The sequence below is a fragment of the Spea bombifrons genome, chromosome 1 (genome assembly GCF_027358695.1).
Source record: "Spea bombifrons isolate aSpeBom1 chromosome 1, aSpeBom1.2.pri, whole genome shotgun sequence".
In the NCBI taxonomy this organism is placed as follows: Eukaryota; Metazoa; Chordata; class Amphibia; order Anura; family Pelobatidae; genus Spea; species Spea bombifrons.
The window spans coordinates 65,943,493-65,960,992 of record NC_071087.1 but is presented as its reverse complement, the minus strand read 5'-3'; the positions used below and the strand labels follow the sequence as shown (position 1 = coordinate 65,960,992).

The following is a 17,500-nucleotide window of genomic DNA, read 5'->3' as shown; positions in this document are numbered from 1 at the left end:
CCTGTCAGTGGTCATAATGTTCTGAATGATCGGTGTGTGTGTGCATGTAATATATATCGCAAATATATACATGCACATTTTTTTTGGTTCAACATTTTTTATATTATATTAGTAATGAAATGCCTGGGGCACTCCTTTGAGAATGTCTTTTTGTGTCAAAATAAAACATTCACGCATACATAGCACGTATGTGGTTGATAATTTGGATGGTAATATTTAACAGAATAAGTTAGACGCAACATGTAATTCAGAATAAATGGATCATTTTCTTGTTACTAATAGATATAATGCTTGTGCCCCAAGGATTTTTACACTTACAGTGTACCTTCCAAAACTTAACTCTGCTCACCTGAGTGACATAATGACCAGGGAGGACAGCATAACCCACATTTCCTGTTCCCGGAGCAGGGGCCAACACAGTACCTGGAGGAAGGTTGGTGAGGTTGGGCTGAATTTGTGCCAGTGGGGTAGCTGGCATTAGTAGCCGCTGCTGTGGTTGACTGGTTGTAACAATCTGTGATGTTGAATTCAATGGCTTGGGAGCCACCTGAGTGAATACAAACACTAGGAAGGTAAATATTTGCACGTATATATGTAGTGAGTAAAAACAGAAAAAAAGTGGGTGTGATTGAGACTCACTTGTTTCACAGTCTGCGCTGAGACTAGAGGAACAGACATCCGTATATTGGTAGCGTTAACAACCACTGGCTTGGCTGCATTAAAAAAAAAAACAATATGGGAAGAACTTTTAAAAGATACTATGCTATGCAAAACATAAATGTAGCAGAAAAGGAGAAAGTGGTGACAAAGCCTATGCTGAAAATGTATTAAAATTTTTTCATGCAATGTTTGAAAAGCGGTCTTGTTAGCAAACAATCAATGGAAAAATCCAATCAACCACAACATAGAATGTGATGACAGACAACACCCATTCAGCTCATGTAATCTTCTTATTTATCCTGATGTAGAGACTTAAACCAGTGCGTAGTCTTGTTTTAGATTGAGGACAGCTTTATGCCTACCCCATGCATGTTTAAATTTCCTCCCTGTATTAGCCTCTACCACTTCTGATGGGAGTCTGTTCCGTTTGTCAATCAGTCTCTCTATGATGATATGACCACAGTTCAAACTTTGCACTTCTTTATATAACTCTCAAAAGGAAACATACCTTGATGAAGAGGTTGCGTGCTGGTGCTGGGATTCTGACTGGAGGGGGTGGTGGTGTTGGCTGTAGAGGCGGTAACAAGCCGGACATAATGAAACTTGCTTCCAGGAACCTGGATCTGTTGAACATTTGGAGCAGCTGCAAGAGGGATGATGGTTTTAAATTGTGGGGTACTGACCCCTCCCACAGATATTGTTTGAACTCCTGGTTTTACACCCTGAAGAAGAGAGGGAAAAAAGTTTCCTTATTATGCAGTACATCAGCAACAAAACCACCATCTATCACCTATAAAGTGGTCAAGACCGTGCAAAAGTAAAATCTGAAAATGATTATACACAACCTTTGCAGTTGTGCTATTAGCAATGGCTTTGGCAGGAGAAGAGGGAGTTGTCTGTTGTACGGTCAGTAGCTGCTGTCCGAGAGCCACACTAATGGGAACCCCAACGGCAGCCTTCTGGGGGGAGTTTTGGGGCTGAGGGGCAACAGACACCACTGTCACCTGAGGAAAAAGAGATGTGTTAGCAAGGGCGGCCATAATATTTAAACATGAGAAAGGAGATAAATGTTATTTAAAATAAAAAAATGTTGCACAATATTTGCATACACAGATCAGCCATAACATTATGATCACGTGTCTAATATTGTGTAGGTCCCCATTTTGCCACCAAAATAGCCCTGACCCATTGAGGCATGGACTCCACTAGACTTCTGAAGGTGTGCTGTGGTATCTGGCACCAAGACGTTACCAGCAGATCCTTTTTGTCCTGTAAGTTTGCGAGGTGGGGCCTCCATGGATGCACCCTGGTGTCGCGTGTTCTCCAGTTAAGAGACGCACCCACACCTGGCCATCTACGTGATGTTAAAGAAAACCTGATTTATCAGACTAGGCCACCTTCTTCCATTGCTCCATGATCCAGTTTTTATGATACCATGCCCATTGTAGGCGCTTTTAGCAGTGGACAGGTCTGCCCCACATGCAACAAACTACGATACACTGTGTGTTCTGACACCTTTCTATCAGAATCTGCATTGATTTTTTAAGCAATTTGAGCTACAGCAGCTCGTCTGTTGGATTTGACCACACCGGCCAGCCTTCCTTACCCACATTCATCAATGAGCCTTAGCTGCCCATGACCCTGTTGTCAGTTCACTGCTTTTCCTTTCTTGGACCACTTTTGATAGGTATTCACCACTGCAGACTGTGGACAGCCCATAAGAGCTGCAGTTTTGGAGATGCTCTGACCCAGTTGTCTAGACATCACAATTTGGCCCTTGTAAGTCGCTCAATTCCTTATACTTGCCCATCAACTTTGAGGACGAAATGTTCATTTGCTGCCTAATATATTCCACCTACTGGCAGTGTTATTGACTTCACCAGTCAGTGGTCATAATGTTATGGCTGATGAGTGTACCTCATGGAGGTCTGTGCTAAGCCAGCACAACCCGTTACTATTCCTTGAGCCTGGGAAGAGTGCGTACCTGCTACAGGTTTGCACTTTGCATGTATGACAAACTTGTCTGTATGTATGACAAATCATGTCTGAACTAGCTGTCAATGTTAATACACAAAGTTGATAACACTTCAACTCACTACTTTGTTGCAAGTTCTATTTGGTTAAGCAGATAACATCAAATAGTTTAACAATGTTTGCATTTAGCCCTTAATCTCTCTCCCCATATCTGTTACAAATTATTGGATTACAAAGTGTACAAACCATGATATGCACTTTAATCCATATGATCCTAGGGGGGAATTCTGTATAGTCAATCCATTTGCATCTGCCTCTTTCCCCGTCCCCAGCTCCTTAGCTTGAAGGAGATGTGTTCAGCCAAAACGCAAAGTGCTCTCCTTAAATTTCAATAAGAGTTTTTACTTGCCAGTGGTTGGCTGCTTCAAGCAAAAATAGGCTGCTGCTTCTCTCGCCAAAGGATGAAACAAGAATATTAAAGTACTTTGTGAGTACTTTATTATGCATTCTTTAATCCTTCAAATGTGTGGTGACTAGAAACCACTTCCTGGCACCAAGGGTTTTGCTGGGCTGCCATCATGAATGTGACACCTTATGCTTACCTGCGGGTGCATGGTGCAGCGGGTTCCGTGAGGGTCCCAGCCAGGTCATGTACTGCACAGCACTCGCCTCACCTCGCCCCCGCAGGAAAGCATAGGATGCCGTATTCACGATGTAAGAAGGCAGCAGTGGCATGGCTGGTCTCTACGATGTGAGAGGGGGAGGAGGGGGTAGTGTATGCGAGCGTGTGTATACAATAGTGTCAGAGTCAGTGGTTGTATGTATACACTGTAGTGTCAGCTTGTGTGTGGTGGTGTTTTTGTTACAGTATGGCATCGAAATGAGTGTGTATATCAGAATATAGTGTTAGCGTTTGCGTATTAGTCTACGGTGGTAGCATGTGCGTCAGGCCCGGACTGGGACAAAAAATAGGCCCGGGCATTTAAGCCTGAGCAGCCCATATTTATTTATTTATTTATTTATTGTTAAAGCCCACCCTTCATGTACCATCTTTGCATTTAATCATTCAGACAAATCATTAACACATTCATTAATGCAGTCTCACAAATCAAGCAATTCATCCTCACATGAATTCATTAATTGTCATACGCATTCACACAACTCCTCCACACATTTATTCATTCATTCTCATACGCATTCACACTACCTCCTCTCTTCATCTTATCTGCCCCTTCTCACTATGTAACCCCCTTCCCCACTTCTCAATATGTACCGCCTCTATCTATCCCCTCTCCCCCTTTCTCACTATCTAACCCCCCTCTGCCCCTTTTCACTGCACCCCCCTCCTTCACCCTACTTACCTTGTTGCCGGAGCAAGCAGCAACTGCGACCGGGCCCGCGGCAGGGCAGGATTGACTTAGGGGCTGATGGAGCTGCAGCTCCAGGCCCCCACCTTAAAATAGGCCCAGTCAGGACCGGACTGACTGGTCCTATATGGCCGCATTAACGCAGAGCCCCTTAAGCCCGCCGCAACTACCCCCTCCTAACTATCTACCCTCTCCCTCTTTGAAGTTCACTTACCTTTCAGGAGTCCTGCGGTGGGGGTGCAAGGCCTCTGCCTCCCAGCTCTGCCACTGTATGGAACAGTATAGAGTGATGGGAGTTATGATGTACTTTTAGAGCATAATTAGATCATGAAAAAGACATTGGAAATGGTACAGCATAACACCCATCACTCTCACGCACTTACCAATGCACACATATACCAATCCACACACACATACCAATCCACACACATACACCAATCCACACACATATACCAATCCACACACACATACCAATCCACACACACACCAATCCACACACATATACCAATCCACACACATACACCAATCCACACACACATACCAATCCACACGCATATACCAATCCACACGCATATACCAATCCACACATACACACCAATCCACACACATATACCAATCCACACACATACACCAATCCACACACACATACCAATCCACACGCATATACCAATCCACACGCATATACCAATCCACACATACACACCAATCCACACACATATACCAATCCACACATACACACCAATCCACACACATATACCAATCCACACATACACACCAATCCACACACATACACCAATCCACACACATACACCAATCCACACACATATACCAATCCACACACACATACCAATCCACACACACATACCAATCCACACACACACCAATCCACACACATATACCAATCCACACACATACACCAATCCACACACACATACCAATCCACACGCATATACCAATCCACACGCATATACCAATCCACACATACACACCAATCCACACACATATACCAATCCACACATACACACCAATCCACACACATATACCAATCCACACATACACACCAATCCACACACATATACCAATCCACACATACACACCAATCCACACACATACACACCAATCCACACACATACACCAATCCACACACATATACCAATCCACACACATATACCAATCCACACATATATACCAATCCACACATATATACCAATCCACACACATACACCAATCCACACACACATACCAATCCACACATATATACCAATCCACACACATACACCAATCCACACACATACACCAATCCACACACATACACCAATCCACACACATACACCAATCCACACACATACACCAATCCACACACATACACCAATCCACACACATACACCAATCCACACACATACACCAATCCACACATATATACCAATCCACACATATACCAATCCACACACATACACCAATCCACACATATATACTAATCCACACATATATACCAATCCACACACATACACCAATCCACACACATACACCAATCCACACACATACACCAATCCACACATATATACCAATCCACACATATATACTGATCCACACACATACCAATCCACTCACACTTAATGCTTTCCTACCTTTCCTTTCTTCTTTCAGCTTCTTTTCCTCTTCTTCAGTTCTTCTGTCTTCTTCCGGTTCAGAGGGCACGGACAGCGGTGGGCGCGGCTTCAGTGTTGTGCGCCGGGATCTGAAAACAAACCCCGGCGCACAGCAGCTGTTGCCGCGCGGATCACAAGGGAGCGGTATCGGAGGTCTTTAACAGACCTCCGGCTCCCTTGAGTGATTTTAAGCCGGGTTGAACCCGGCTTAAAATCACTCAAGGGAACCGGAGGTCTGTTAAAGACCTCCGATACCGCTCCCTTGCGAGCCTGCTCCTCCAGCGGCGGACATTACTGTCCGTCTCTGGAGGGGTGCCGGGTACCGCAAGTTGGCACCCCCGTCGCACACCCCAAAGGTCGGCCCTGCCCTAAGGGGCCGGGAAGCCCCCACCAGGGCCGTCCTTAGGGGTCTGCGGCCGCACAGGGTTTAAATTAAAACATCGGGGTTTTTTTTCAACTTTATTTAACATCATCCATGTTAAATAAAGTAAAAAAAACCCCGATGTTTTAATTTAAGCCCTGTGCGGCCGCAGACCCATAAGGCCGGCCTTGGTGGGGACTCCCCGGCCCCTTAGAGTGGCGGACCCGGTCGCAGTTGGTAGGGTAGGGGCCTGGAGCTGCAGCTCCATCACCCCCTAAGTCAATGCGGCCCTGCCGTGGCCCGGCCCACCGGGCAAATGCCCGGTGTGCCCGATGGCCAGTCCGGGCCTGATGTGCGTACATGAGTGTAGAACATTAGCGTGGTGTATGGTGTTTGTGAGCATAAGATGTTAGCGTTTGCCAGTTACTGTATGGCGTAAGAGTGTGTAAATATATGTTTGGCTTGACAAACCCCGGTTGCCAGGAAAATAAAATTATGATTGGGGGAAGTAGAAAAAAGGTTGCTTCTTGATCCAAACCAAATCTGTCGACTCCTGACTATATGCTTGCCTTTAGAAGTTGTAGCTCCTGACCTCCTGTGTGTTCTGAAGTTATGTGGTACTGTCTGCTTGAATGCAGTACTGTCTGCTTGAAGCAGCAAATCGGTGGCAAGAAAGCACTCCCACTAAAATCAACGGGTTCGACAAAGCTCATCTCCAGCACGGCAATTGGCTGGGTGGTTGGGAAACGAGCAAAGGTTTATATCCACAGAATCCTTCCAATCACTAGCAACCAGAGCAACAGAACTGTCATGTGCATAAGGTAGCTGCAGTGTCCCTTTAAACGTAAGTAATTCATTTTTGCAGGTTGAAGAATGCATTTTAAAGTTCTTTATTTTAAATCCTTCATTAGTAGCACCACATGGGACACAGAATATCTCTTTAAAGTCACACTGATCACAAGCTACTTGTTAAGATACAAGTTTAAAAGAAAAAAAATCAAGAACTCACCTTGCTGGGAGGAGATTTCAATGGCGATATAGCAATTTTATTTGAAGTTTGTGCTGTGGTGCCTAAAGAAGTTCCAACGACTACACTTTCAGAAATTTTGATTGCTTTGTTTGGCGTTCCAGGATTGGTGTGAGAAACCACCTTGCCTGTATAAAGAAGAGAGATGTGCGCATTTTTACACAGGTTTAAGTATTATCTATATTGCCCTGAATGTAAGCCTCGAACTTAGCATACAAATGCGCTGTAGATAATTAGACCCGAAAGCCAAAATTGGCCTATGATCAAGGGTGACCTATATGGTATGAGGTACATTGTCCACCACAATTTTTTGTGAATTCAACAAGAATTCAGGAGTAATAATGATAATTATGGAAAATTAAAGTATTTGCAGTTCTTATCATCACCGACAGTCTGGAGAGTCAGGGGCCTTCACCAGTGCCAGGTTGTCAAGCAGCCAAAAAGCACACGGTGGAGGCTTGGTCTTTTTATTACATGTCCAGGTCAGGGCAGTAACAATGTGTATATCTAGAGATCCCTACTGGCAACTCACATTTATATCCCATAGAATGCACAACTACTGTGGGCTGGGTAGCAGAGAACAGCTGCTCCACCCAACCAGTCTACGGGCTGTGGAAGTCAAGAGAAGTACAGGATTATGTTATTAACTGAAGGATTACACTTTACAAAGTTTTGCCTCTAGAACACCAAAACATTTATTTATTAACATATATATTTATTTTATAGATACCTGAAAAAGCAGATGACACTTGGGTAGTCTGTCCTGTGGCGAGAGGTTTGCTAGTTAACGGCTTTGCGATGATCAGTTTAGTAATGACAGCTCCAGAAGATGAGGCAGGACCTTTCTTGGCTATCTGTAAGAGCAGAAAGTGAATGTAGGTATACAATATACTGCCTATAGAAACTACTAAATATTACAAGCTCCCAATATTGCTCTGAGGATGAAGGCCCAGAGGCATGCATTAATCTTCCTGTTTCTAAATGCTCAGATACAAACAAAAGGAAAGTTCTCTAAAGTGGAACCGTTCAATATGTTAATATCCAGTTAGACTCAAATGAAGTCAAGAGAAGTAACTAGACAAATATGCGTCAAAGAGATTAAGGAGAAAAATACAGAAATGAGGGTTTGAGAAACTGAGGATAATTTTTTTTCGCCTTTGTATTTAGCTTTAGAAAGATGACTTCTTAACCCAGTGTTTGGAATATGCAAATAACTCAAAGATGCATTAACAGAATAGCTAAATTATTAAAATCTGTAGCGCACACACAGCATCATCTGGACATAATTAACCTGGTTACTGTGTGTTGAAGCTAACTACTCTCCAGCAACATACTAAACAATACATCACTGAAGGGACAAATGTGCATCTTGCCTTTTCTTTCCCCTTAAGCCTTTCAATTGTGCACTATGGTTCTGTCTCAAGTAGTTAATTGGCAGAAAAATAACAAAAATATTGCAAACTAAGGAGAGATGATGCCATTTCCTGGCAAAAGCTGCAAGTGTGGACCACGTGGGAGCAGGCAGCAGAAGAGCTATCCTGAGCCAACAAATGTAGAGGTAGAAAAAGTGTAAGTATGCATGTGTGAGTATGTTAGTATGTGTATTAGTAATTGGCAAAAAAGCTGTCTCAATCCCCGAGTAGGGAAAAGAAAAAATGTCGGTGCGCTAAGCTAGTCACAGGCTCAAATAATACAAATATGTCAATCCCCGAGTTAAATAAGTATCCCTGCATGCTGGCAGTTAGCTTGCGATCATGCAGGAACAATTGTGTGCTACCAGTTTATTGGAAATTAACTTTGTGACATACCAGTCAAAGCCTATTCAATAAAAAAACACCATTGTCTACAGGTACTTAGGATTTGTCATTAAAAGGACAGGAGAAAACAAAATAGAACAGAGCTACAGACTACAGCTTCACAGCTGTCAGGAAGAATGACGATGAATGCCATTGAACCCAAAGAGGCACGTGAACCACATGTTTGTGGGAATGTGTATTTTATGCAGAGATGTGTTTCTTTAGTATAATTCTGTCATATAAGCTCCATCTTATGTGCGTCTTGTATTCAAGGTCGACTATAAGACTAAAATCCAGATCCCCCGCAGTGCTGCAGGGGACCTGGATCCTCCTCTCTTGCAGCCAGTGGATGTCTGCACGATGTGCGCCGACAACGTCCGCTGCTGCAGGCACTTCTGCCGGGGCTTCAATGACTGAGCGCCGGCATGATGTGACTTTCCGGGACTAGAAAGAAGCCCCGGCAGAAGTCCCGGGTAGCAGCGGAGGTGGTTTACGCGCATCGCATAGATGCCCACCAGCTGCCCCCACCTGACAAAAAGGAGTCTGGAGCACTGTGGGGGCAAGTCTAGGGGGGAATAAGGCATATCTGGGAAGCAGATGTAGATGTGCTGCCATGTTGAAAAAGCAACAGCAATTTAGATAATTGTATGCTTCCAACTTTGTGGGAACAGTCTGGGGAAGAAACTTTCCTGAGCAAGCATGACCGTGCCCAGGGGTGTGGAGATTTTTAACACATCTACTTGTCCAAGGGACTAAAATGGTAGCCCAATCTACTTGCCCCTCATGACAAGCTATTTATCCTGATACAAAAAAAATACGTTATCACACTCCACTATACTGCAGATGCCAATCTCTGTCTCTGCAGCCGAGTGAGACAGCTCTTAGGTAGATGATGCCACCCTCTGAAAAAAATCTGAAAATACTCTAACAGCTGAAGATATCTGAATCTTCAAGTGAGGCATCAGCCGCCCACTCCTGATCTTGTGCCTCCTGATGAAGCATGAGTAGAGATGAGAAAGTGGGGGGGTTAGGGAAAAAACAGTTTTTTTCCCCCAAAGCCATTTTTTGTTTGTTTTTTTCCAGAAAATTGAAACAAAATTAAGTGTGGATTACCTCCTCATACGTTCAATATGACAAATACGCATTCAAAAGGAAAAAGATTTGCAGCCTCTATAGTCCTAATACCACACCAAAATCTATGCATACGTGGCATTTTCAGAATCTGGGGATGCGAGACAACAAGCTGTGGTATATTTGTGAAAAAGCACACAAGATTAATATTACATCAAATGCTTGCAGACATTTGTGGCAAAATGGTTGCATGCCATGTATCCAAATGCTCTTAGGAAAACACACTGGAAATGTAGCACTATGTTATGTTATAGTTAGAAAAATAGTATCAAAAGAAAGCCCGGTCTTTCCTGGGGGGAGGAGAGAGAGAAAAAAGTATAGTAATTTGTGCAGGTGCATTAAACATCAACAAGAAGAATCGCAATTGAACAAAGATATAGTAAAATGGCAAAAGGCTCTAGACACAGTGGTTTAGCCAACTACCCTGTCATTATTAGAAACCATTAAGAGAACATTTACAAACTTGTTCAGGGGTTAGAAACAAGTAAATCTATCGACAGATACCTAGCCTCTCCAAAACTCACAGACATTTATGGAAGTTACACCTGAAACCAACAAGAAAGAAAGGAATAAGCATTACCTGCATAGTCTGGATTTGCTGGGTCTGCATCACAGTGGACTTGGCAGACTGCCCAATAAGCTGAGCAGGGGTTAATGAAGAAACACCAAGAACAGGCTTCACGTCTGTCCTACTTCCTCCAATGGTGACCAATTTTATTTGTTGTGGTGTGCCTTTAGAATCCAAATGCTGTATGTGAGCAGCAGTCTTCTGTGTATTGGAGAGCTGGCTCTGTGGAAGTGTGAGGACAAAGGGCTGGTTGGGTTTGCCAAGAGTTGTCACAATTAGTTTTTGACCTTCCTGTTTCATGACACGGCTGCCAGGAGGAAACTCGGACACCTGAGGAATTTTATTCAGGATGACTTGTCCAGATACTGGTGTACCTAATTTGTGCAAGCCACTCTGGTAAACAGTTTTAATAGCAGCTGTCGAAGGTCCCGAGTCTGGTTTGGAAGAAACACTTACTACTGCCAAGTGACTTGCATGGTTTCCAGTTGATATAAGTCCTTCTTTGGCCAATGATGATGTCACACACTCTCCACTGCTGTTAACTTCCACAATTTCATCCATGTCGGTTTCCATTGGGACATCCTGCATCATGGGAGAGGTGACAGTGATGGCTTCAATGCTATCATCATCTGCCATAGATACTTCTGTTTCCATGATTTCATCAGGAAGGACATTGTTGACTTCTGCAGACACCACATCCATTCTACGACTTTAATGGAGAAACTAGATGCTACAGAAAAAACAGAGGATTTGCCAATCAATATCAACTGAGTGCTTGTAGATTAAATACCAACGTCCAGGTGATGTACAAGTCTAACAATACTTAACTAGCTCAAGAGAACATTCCTTTATTTATTTTAAGGATGTTAATGAGCTAACTGTTGGCCAGTACTGATTTCAGACAGCTATACAGAAAATATCGTATTTTTTTGGATGGAAAGAAGCACCTATGTTCGATCTGTTTGCAAAAAATACGTTTATTTTGCTTAAGAAACCAATGGAGAAGGGTGATTAAAAGTCCACCCAATGTATTACCTTAGACCTTAATTAAAAGACTATTATAGTTTATGTATATTTAAACTGGCAACACAATTTGGAGCTCACATACGGTTATACCTAAATAGCCCCAGTGGTTCATGCCACAAGTTTCAGGGTCGATGAGACAACTTCAACTTGAGGTTTCAGAATATAGTTAAGGCCATACAGTAAAAAAACACTGAGAAACAATTACCATGTTATATTAAAAGAATAAAAAGCAGCACCCGTATATTTTTGCCACAGTTGGGCTTTAAGTGCAAAAAAAGCCAATCATCTCCTCATTCGTTCAGTATGACAAATAAGCATTCAGTTAACAGTATTTAATGCTATTATCCAAAATGTTAAGTTCACCGCATGATATTTTTTAACATAATGACTATACACTGCACAAGACACTGTGGCAGCAACATACAACAAGTAAATGTGGCACAAATGCTTTTAAATCCAGTCAATGCCCATTATTTGATAACACAGGAGTGCAACGTGCAGTATGCAGCAGCTCTGGAGCATTTTAAAACGTTTTCATGTGGCTCCCTTGCAAATGCATGAGGAGCGAACATCACCTACGTATCTGCCTTCTTTGCCATACCCCAGCTACTTGCAGCAGACATTCTGCCATGGCATACTTACTGCCAGTCCGCTCCATCACTGGCTGTGCGTGGGGTGTTGTACTGCAGAGCTAGAGTTGCAGCTTCTACCAAAGGTAAATAGCTTTACATTTTTTTAAATGTCCTTTTCAAATGTCACCGTCTTTGATAATAGAACAGTTAATAGTTAACAGGATAAATTCCTGTTCATGTCAAGAAATGTTCCATGCACCAAATTTAATGTCTTCTATAGCTTTATTGGATTGTGCATATTAAACACACAAAAAAACATACAATTTAAGTTAATGATGTCATATGGAACACTAGGTAACAAAAGTTTCCTATAGGAGAATTGGCTGTCTACTGGCGATCTTTATCCCACCCACCCCCTTGTCTGCAGGTGCCAGCACTGCTGAATTGGAAGAGACATAGGTGCTTATTTATTAAAGGAGGGTGGGTAGGAAACTTCAGCTCCTTGACTTCACTGTAAATTATGAAGGGCCAACCCCAATGAGCGTTTGCAGCAGGAACTTGTCAATGTATAGGTAAGTAAGGGATAATTCTTCAAAGCCTCCTTGCACATTGAATGACACAGGACCTTATTGCTGGAGAAACCTGCCAGTGTTGGCTCTTTGTAATGCATAGTGACGGGATGGAGATAAAACCACAAGTCTCCAGCAAACTGTCCTTTTAGTGAATACCAAAAGTCAGTAGAACAACATTCACAGTAAGCGCTGCAACGCTAACAAAAGAAAACATACAGAAATTGCTGTAGCAAAGACACAACTGCCTTACCACTAGGGCTGCAACAACTAATCGATAAAATCGATAATAATCGATAATGAAATTCGTTGGCAACGAATTTCATTATCGATTAGTTGAATCGATTATCGATTATAAAATGAGGGTTTTTTCAGAGCAAACGCTCTGAAAAATCCCCCTCATTATATAATCCGTTTAGTCTGACTCACCGTCTCACAGCAGCAGCTCCTACTTACTCCCCCTCCCTGTAATCACTGTGACAACTGGCCCCGCCCCTTCCTTCTCCAGGCCAGAACCACATGGCTGTGACACTCATCTAACTGTAAGTATATGTATATATGTATATATATGTGTGTGTGTGTGTATATATGTATATATATGTGTGTGTGTGTATATATGTATATAATATATATATATATATATATATATATATATATATATATATATATATGGGCTACTGAAAGTTAGGGGAGGTGGGGGTTAATTTAGGGGCAGTTATGGTTAGTGGGGTGTTTAGGGTTAATTTAGGGGCAGTTATGGTTAATTGGGTGTTTAGGGTTAATTTAGGGGCAGTTATGTTAATAGGGTGTTTAGGGTTAATTTAGGAGCAGCTGTGGTTAATGGGGTGTTTGGGGTTAATTTGAGGCAGTTGTGGTTAATGGTGTGTTTAGGGTTAATTTAGGGGATGCTGTGGTTGATGGGGTCTTTAGGGTTAATTTAGGGGATGCTGTGGTTAAGGGGGTGTTAAGGGTTAATTTAGGGGCAGTTATGGTTAATGGGGAGTTTAGGGTTAATTTAGGGGAATCTAAATCCTGGGGGCAGTGAAGTGACATATCTGGGGGTATAAGGCATATACAGTATATAAGGCATATGTGGGGAGGGCAGTGTGGCATGTCTGGGGAGGACGGAGTGGTGTATCAGGGTGTATAAGGCATATCTGGGGGTAGAGTGGCATATCTGGGGGTAGAGAAGTGGCATGTCTGGGAGGCAGGGTGGCATGTCTGGGGAGGATGGAGTGGGGTATCAGGGGATATAAGGCGTATCAGGCACAGTGGCAGATGTGGGAGGCAGCGTGGAGTGGCAGATGTGGGAGGCAGCGTGGCATATGTGGGAGGCATTGTGGAGTGGCAGATGTGGGAGGCAGCATGGCGTGGCATATGTGGGGAGGGCAGGGTGGCATGTCTGGGGAGGATGGAGTGGTGTTTCAGGGGGTATAAGGCGTATCAGGCACAGTGGCATGTGGGGGGTAGAGTGGAGTGGCAGATGTGGGAGGCAGCGTGGCGTGGCAGATGTGGGAGGCAGTGTGGAGTGGCATATGTGGGAGGCAGCGTGGAGTGGCATATGTGGGAGGCAGCGTGGAGTGGCATATGTGGGAGGCAGCGTGGAGTGGTATATGTGGGAGGCAGCGTGGCATATGTGGGAGGCAGCGTGGCGTGGCAGATGTGGGAGGCAGCGTGGAGTGGCAGATGTGGGAGGCAGCGTGGTGTGGTATATGTGGGAGGCAGCGTGGAGTGCTGTGGTAGGCAGCGTGGCATATGTGGGGGGGCAGCATGGCATGTCTGGGAGGCAGCGTAGCAAGCCTGGGCTCAAATGTGCATATATTGGGGGGCTGGTTGGGAAATAAAGACAAGAAATGTATTATCAAAGTTTTTTTATTCTGCTGTTTGTATTTAACATCATTTGTTTAGTAAATTATTTTAAATAAATGAAAAATTTACATTCATTTTTTTTATCCGATTAATCGAAAAAATAATCGGCCAACTAATCGATTATTAAAATAATCGTTAGTTGCAGCCCTACTTACCACCACTAAAACATTGCTGTGACATTTCAGAATAAGCCACCGTAAAAAGGATAGAGTCAGGTTCTGCTCTGAACGAAAATGAAACATTTTACGGAAATCGGAGAGAAAAGTAATACAAAATTCCCCAGGACTCAAACGACAGTTTCTAAGAAAAGCCATAAAGATAGGCGAGAGCTCCCTTAAATGTACATGGTGTCCCCTTCGAGGATTAATGGTGAATTCTCCAGCATACCCATATAAAATTGCCCCCGTAGAAACTTTCCATCCAGATTGATAATTTACTCCCAGTCAGCTCCAGCACTGATTCTGGTGAATGTAGCGAGGGGGTCTAACAAGACACCCTTTGTGCATGTGTGCAAAATACGCTAATTTCAAAATACGCTCACTTTCCTGTCGCTGATTGGCTGGTAAGATCCGTATTGACCACAGAGGAGGACAGCTGAAAGCTTCTACCAAAAAGCTATGCACACTAAAGTACTCACAAAGTATTCTAAAAAAGCATTCTTCTTTAGTGGGACGGTCACGGACTGTATGCTGTCTCTACTTAAAAAGTACATGAGTCTTTCTCTACAAAGCATGAGTCTGCCCCAACTTGTTACTAATGAACTAATGGCTCGCAGACAGAGGCCAGGGATAAGGTGATTGTATCCTCTGTGGGGTGATTTCTTTTCATATGTAAACTGGGAGCTTCCAGACTGGTTCAATACTTATGTAAAAACAGACTGTGTGCATTATTTTACCAAATTAACCTCTTAAGTTTCTTGAGGCTGTTTTAACACTTTTGCAGTGCTCGTGTTTAGCTGTAATTTATTATTTTTTTCTCAAGACAAGAAGGGCTTTGCTCAGATATTTTTTGACTATAAACAAAAAAATAGATGAAAAAAACCTCACTTTTATTTGAAAAACCTTTTACTCATCTACCATAGTGGGGTTTTTTGCAAGTTATAGGGCAAGTACAAGTAGCGTTTTTCCTATTTAAAAATTTTTTTTTTTTCAAAATTAGTCCTACTGCCCACATGTCCTTATTGGGACATCTTTGAACCTGGCTTATTCAATTTAACCATATATTTTTGAAAACTAGACATCCCAGGGTTGGACAGTATGTTAACCATTTCCCTGAACGAGACTTTACCACCAGCCTATGCCAAAGTTTGTGGTTTTTATTTTCACACAAATTGTACTTCAGGTATGAATTTATAGTTCCTAGTATATGTTATGATCAAACAACATCCCAATATGTGTTCAGCAACATCTCTTGAGTACAGTGATACCTCCCATGCATGGGTTTGTTGGGTTGTTTGGGGGTTAAAAGGCCACATTTGGGAAGTGCACGTTTTTAACTTGGAACTTTGACATTTGGTCCTTCTGCCACCATGTCCTATTTGGAACATCTTTGAAGCAGGTCAGTTTAATTTACCCCATCAACTAATATTTTTGAAAACTAGACACCACATGGTATTTTTAATGGCAGTATTTTAACCGTTTCCATGCACTAATTTTACCACCAGCCTTTGTCAAAATTTTATTTTGTGTTTTTTATCACACAATTTGTACTTCAGGTTATTTAAAAGATACAGCGCTAATTTTACAGTTTGTTAAAACTGGATTGTTCTCCTGAATGTATAATTATTTTTAAACATTACCACATTTCTATATATTTTTTTTGAGGTGTTTTTTTTTTAAAATTACACATTGTGATTGGAAAGCTGGGCTCCATTGACTTGCATGATTGAATACAGGTAGTGTATTCAACCTGCAAGGGGAAGCCAGAGTTCTCAAGAGAGTCTGGAGAGACCCTCTTGGAAACTTGAAAATCTCTTACGCTGGCACTTGTGACCACTCTCCAGAGAGGGCACAGTGCTTCCTTGGGTGGGTGTGCGGTGTCGCTGACTGCCTCACTATGAAGGCATTTGGTCGTTAAGTGACTGTTTTTCTGTGACGTGCCTGGCACGTCATTGGTCGTTAAGGGGTTAAGACCAATAACACCTTGCAATAACTTTTTTCTGTTTACATACAAAATACTACAATTAAGGAATTGTACTTTCTGTAGTTTAATACCACAGGAAATAGTAAGGGGTTTGAGCACTTTTGAATGACATTATGCATTACTGTTTTAGTAGGAAATGTTTTGCTAGGTGGAAACGGCACAAAACAGAGAACCTAAGCAGAAAACACAAAAAAGGGTGTCGAGTATGAAAAGAATGTCAGTTTCTAGTGAAGCAGCATAAATACTCTTTCAAAGATTGCAACTCCCACCGCACCAAGAACTGCTTGGAATGTCAATGACACCAGTTTTGTGTTTTTCTGCCCAACAGACAGTCATGTGGATGCTGAAACTGCTAAAAGCTATATACATTCTTCAGAAAACTGCAATGACAAGACTTCTATTCTAACAGGGTATAAATATCAATTCACTGCAGTGAAGTCAGATTCACTGCAATCTAGTCAGTATTCTAGATTCTACACAACGTTGAACTATTCATGTATAGTTTACTACTAGTGTACTACTACTGTGTTTGTATGGTTCTTTGAACTACTTCACATGAGACATGATAGTATGAACTTAGCATTTTGCACCAGTACTAACAATTCCAGGAGTCGCCTCTATCAGGAGTCAGCACAGATGTGAGTGACTGTTACATTTCAGTGCTGTCTGAATGCCTGAACTTATGTTTCTGCATTCTCTTCCAGTGGTCCTGAGATAAGGAGGGCAGGGCTAAAGCACTTTCTTTTAAATCAGTTGCTGTGGGGATCAAAGTAAGAAGGAGAAACAGTT

The 17,500-nt window shown here is 42.6% G+C and overlaps 1 protein-coding gene across 2 annotated transcripts in view; it reads right to left on the bottom strand.

The window, feature by feature from the left end:
* The window catches only part of LIN54 (lin-54 DREAM MuvB core complex component), a 49,264-nt gene that overhangs the window by 12,771 nt on the left and 18,993 nt on the right, over nt 1-17,500 (bottom strand). For both annotated transcript variants that reach the window (XM_053462926.1, XM_053462918.1), the window contains exons 2-8: nt 10,546-11,263; nt 7,769-7,892; nt 7,021-7,166; nt 1,506-1,664; nt 1,169-1,382; nt 640-713; nt 350-547 (exon numbers count right to left, since the gene is read on the bottom strand). In XM_053462926.1, coding sequence (XP_053318901.1) covers nt 350-547; nt 640-713; nt 1,169-1,382; nt 1,506-1,664; nt 7,021-7,166; nt 7,769-7,892; nt 10,546-11,235 — 1,605 coding nt within the window. In that variant the 5' untranslated portion in view covers nt 11,236-11,263. The remainder of the gene's footprint in view (nt 1-349; nt 548-639; nt 714-1,168; nt 1,383-1,505; nt 1,665-7,020; nt 7,167-7,768; nt 7,893-10,545; nt 11,264-17,500) is intronic.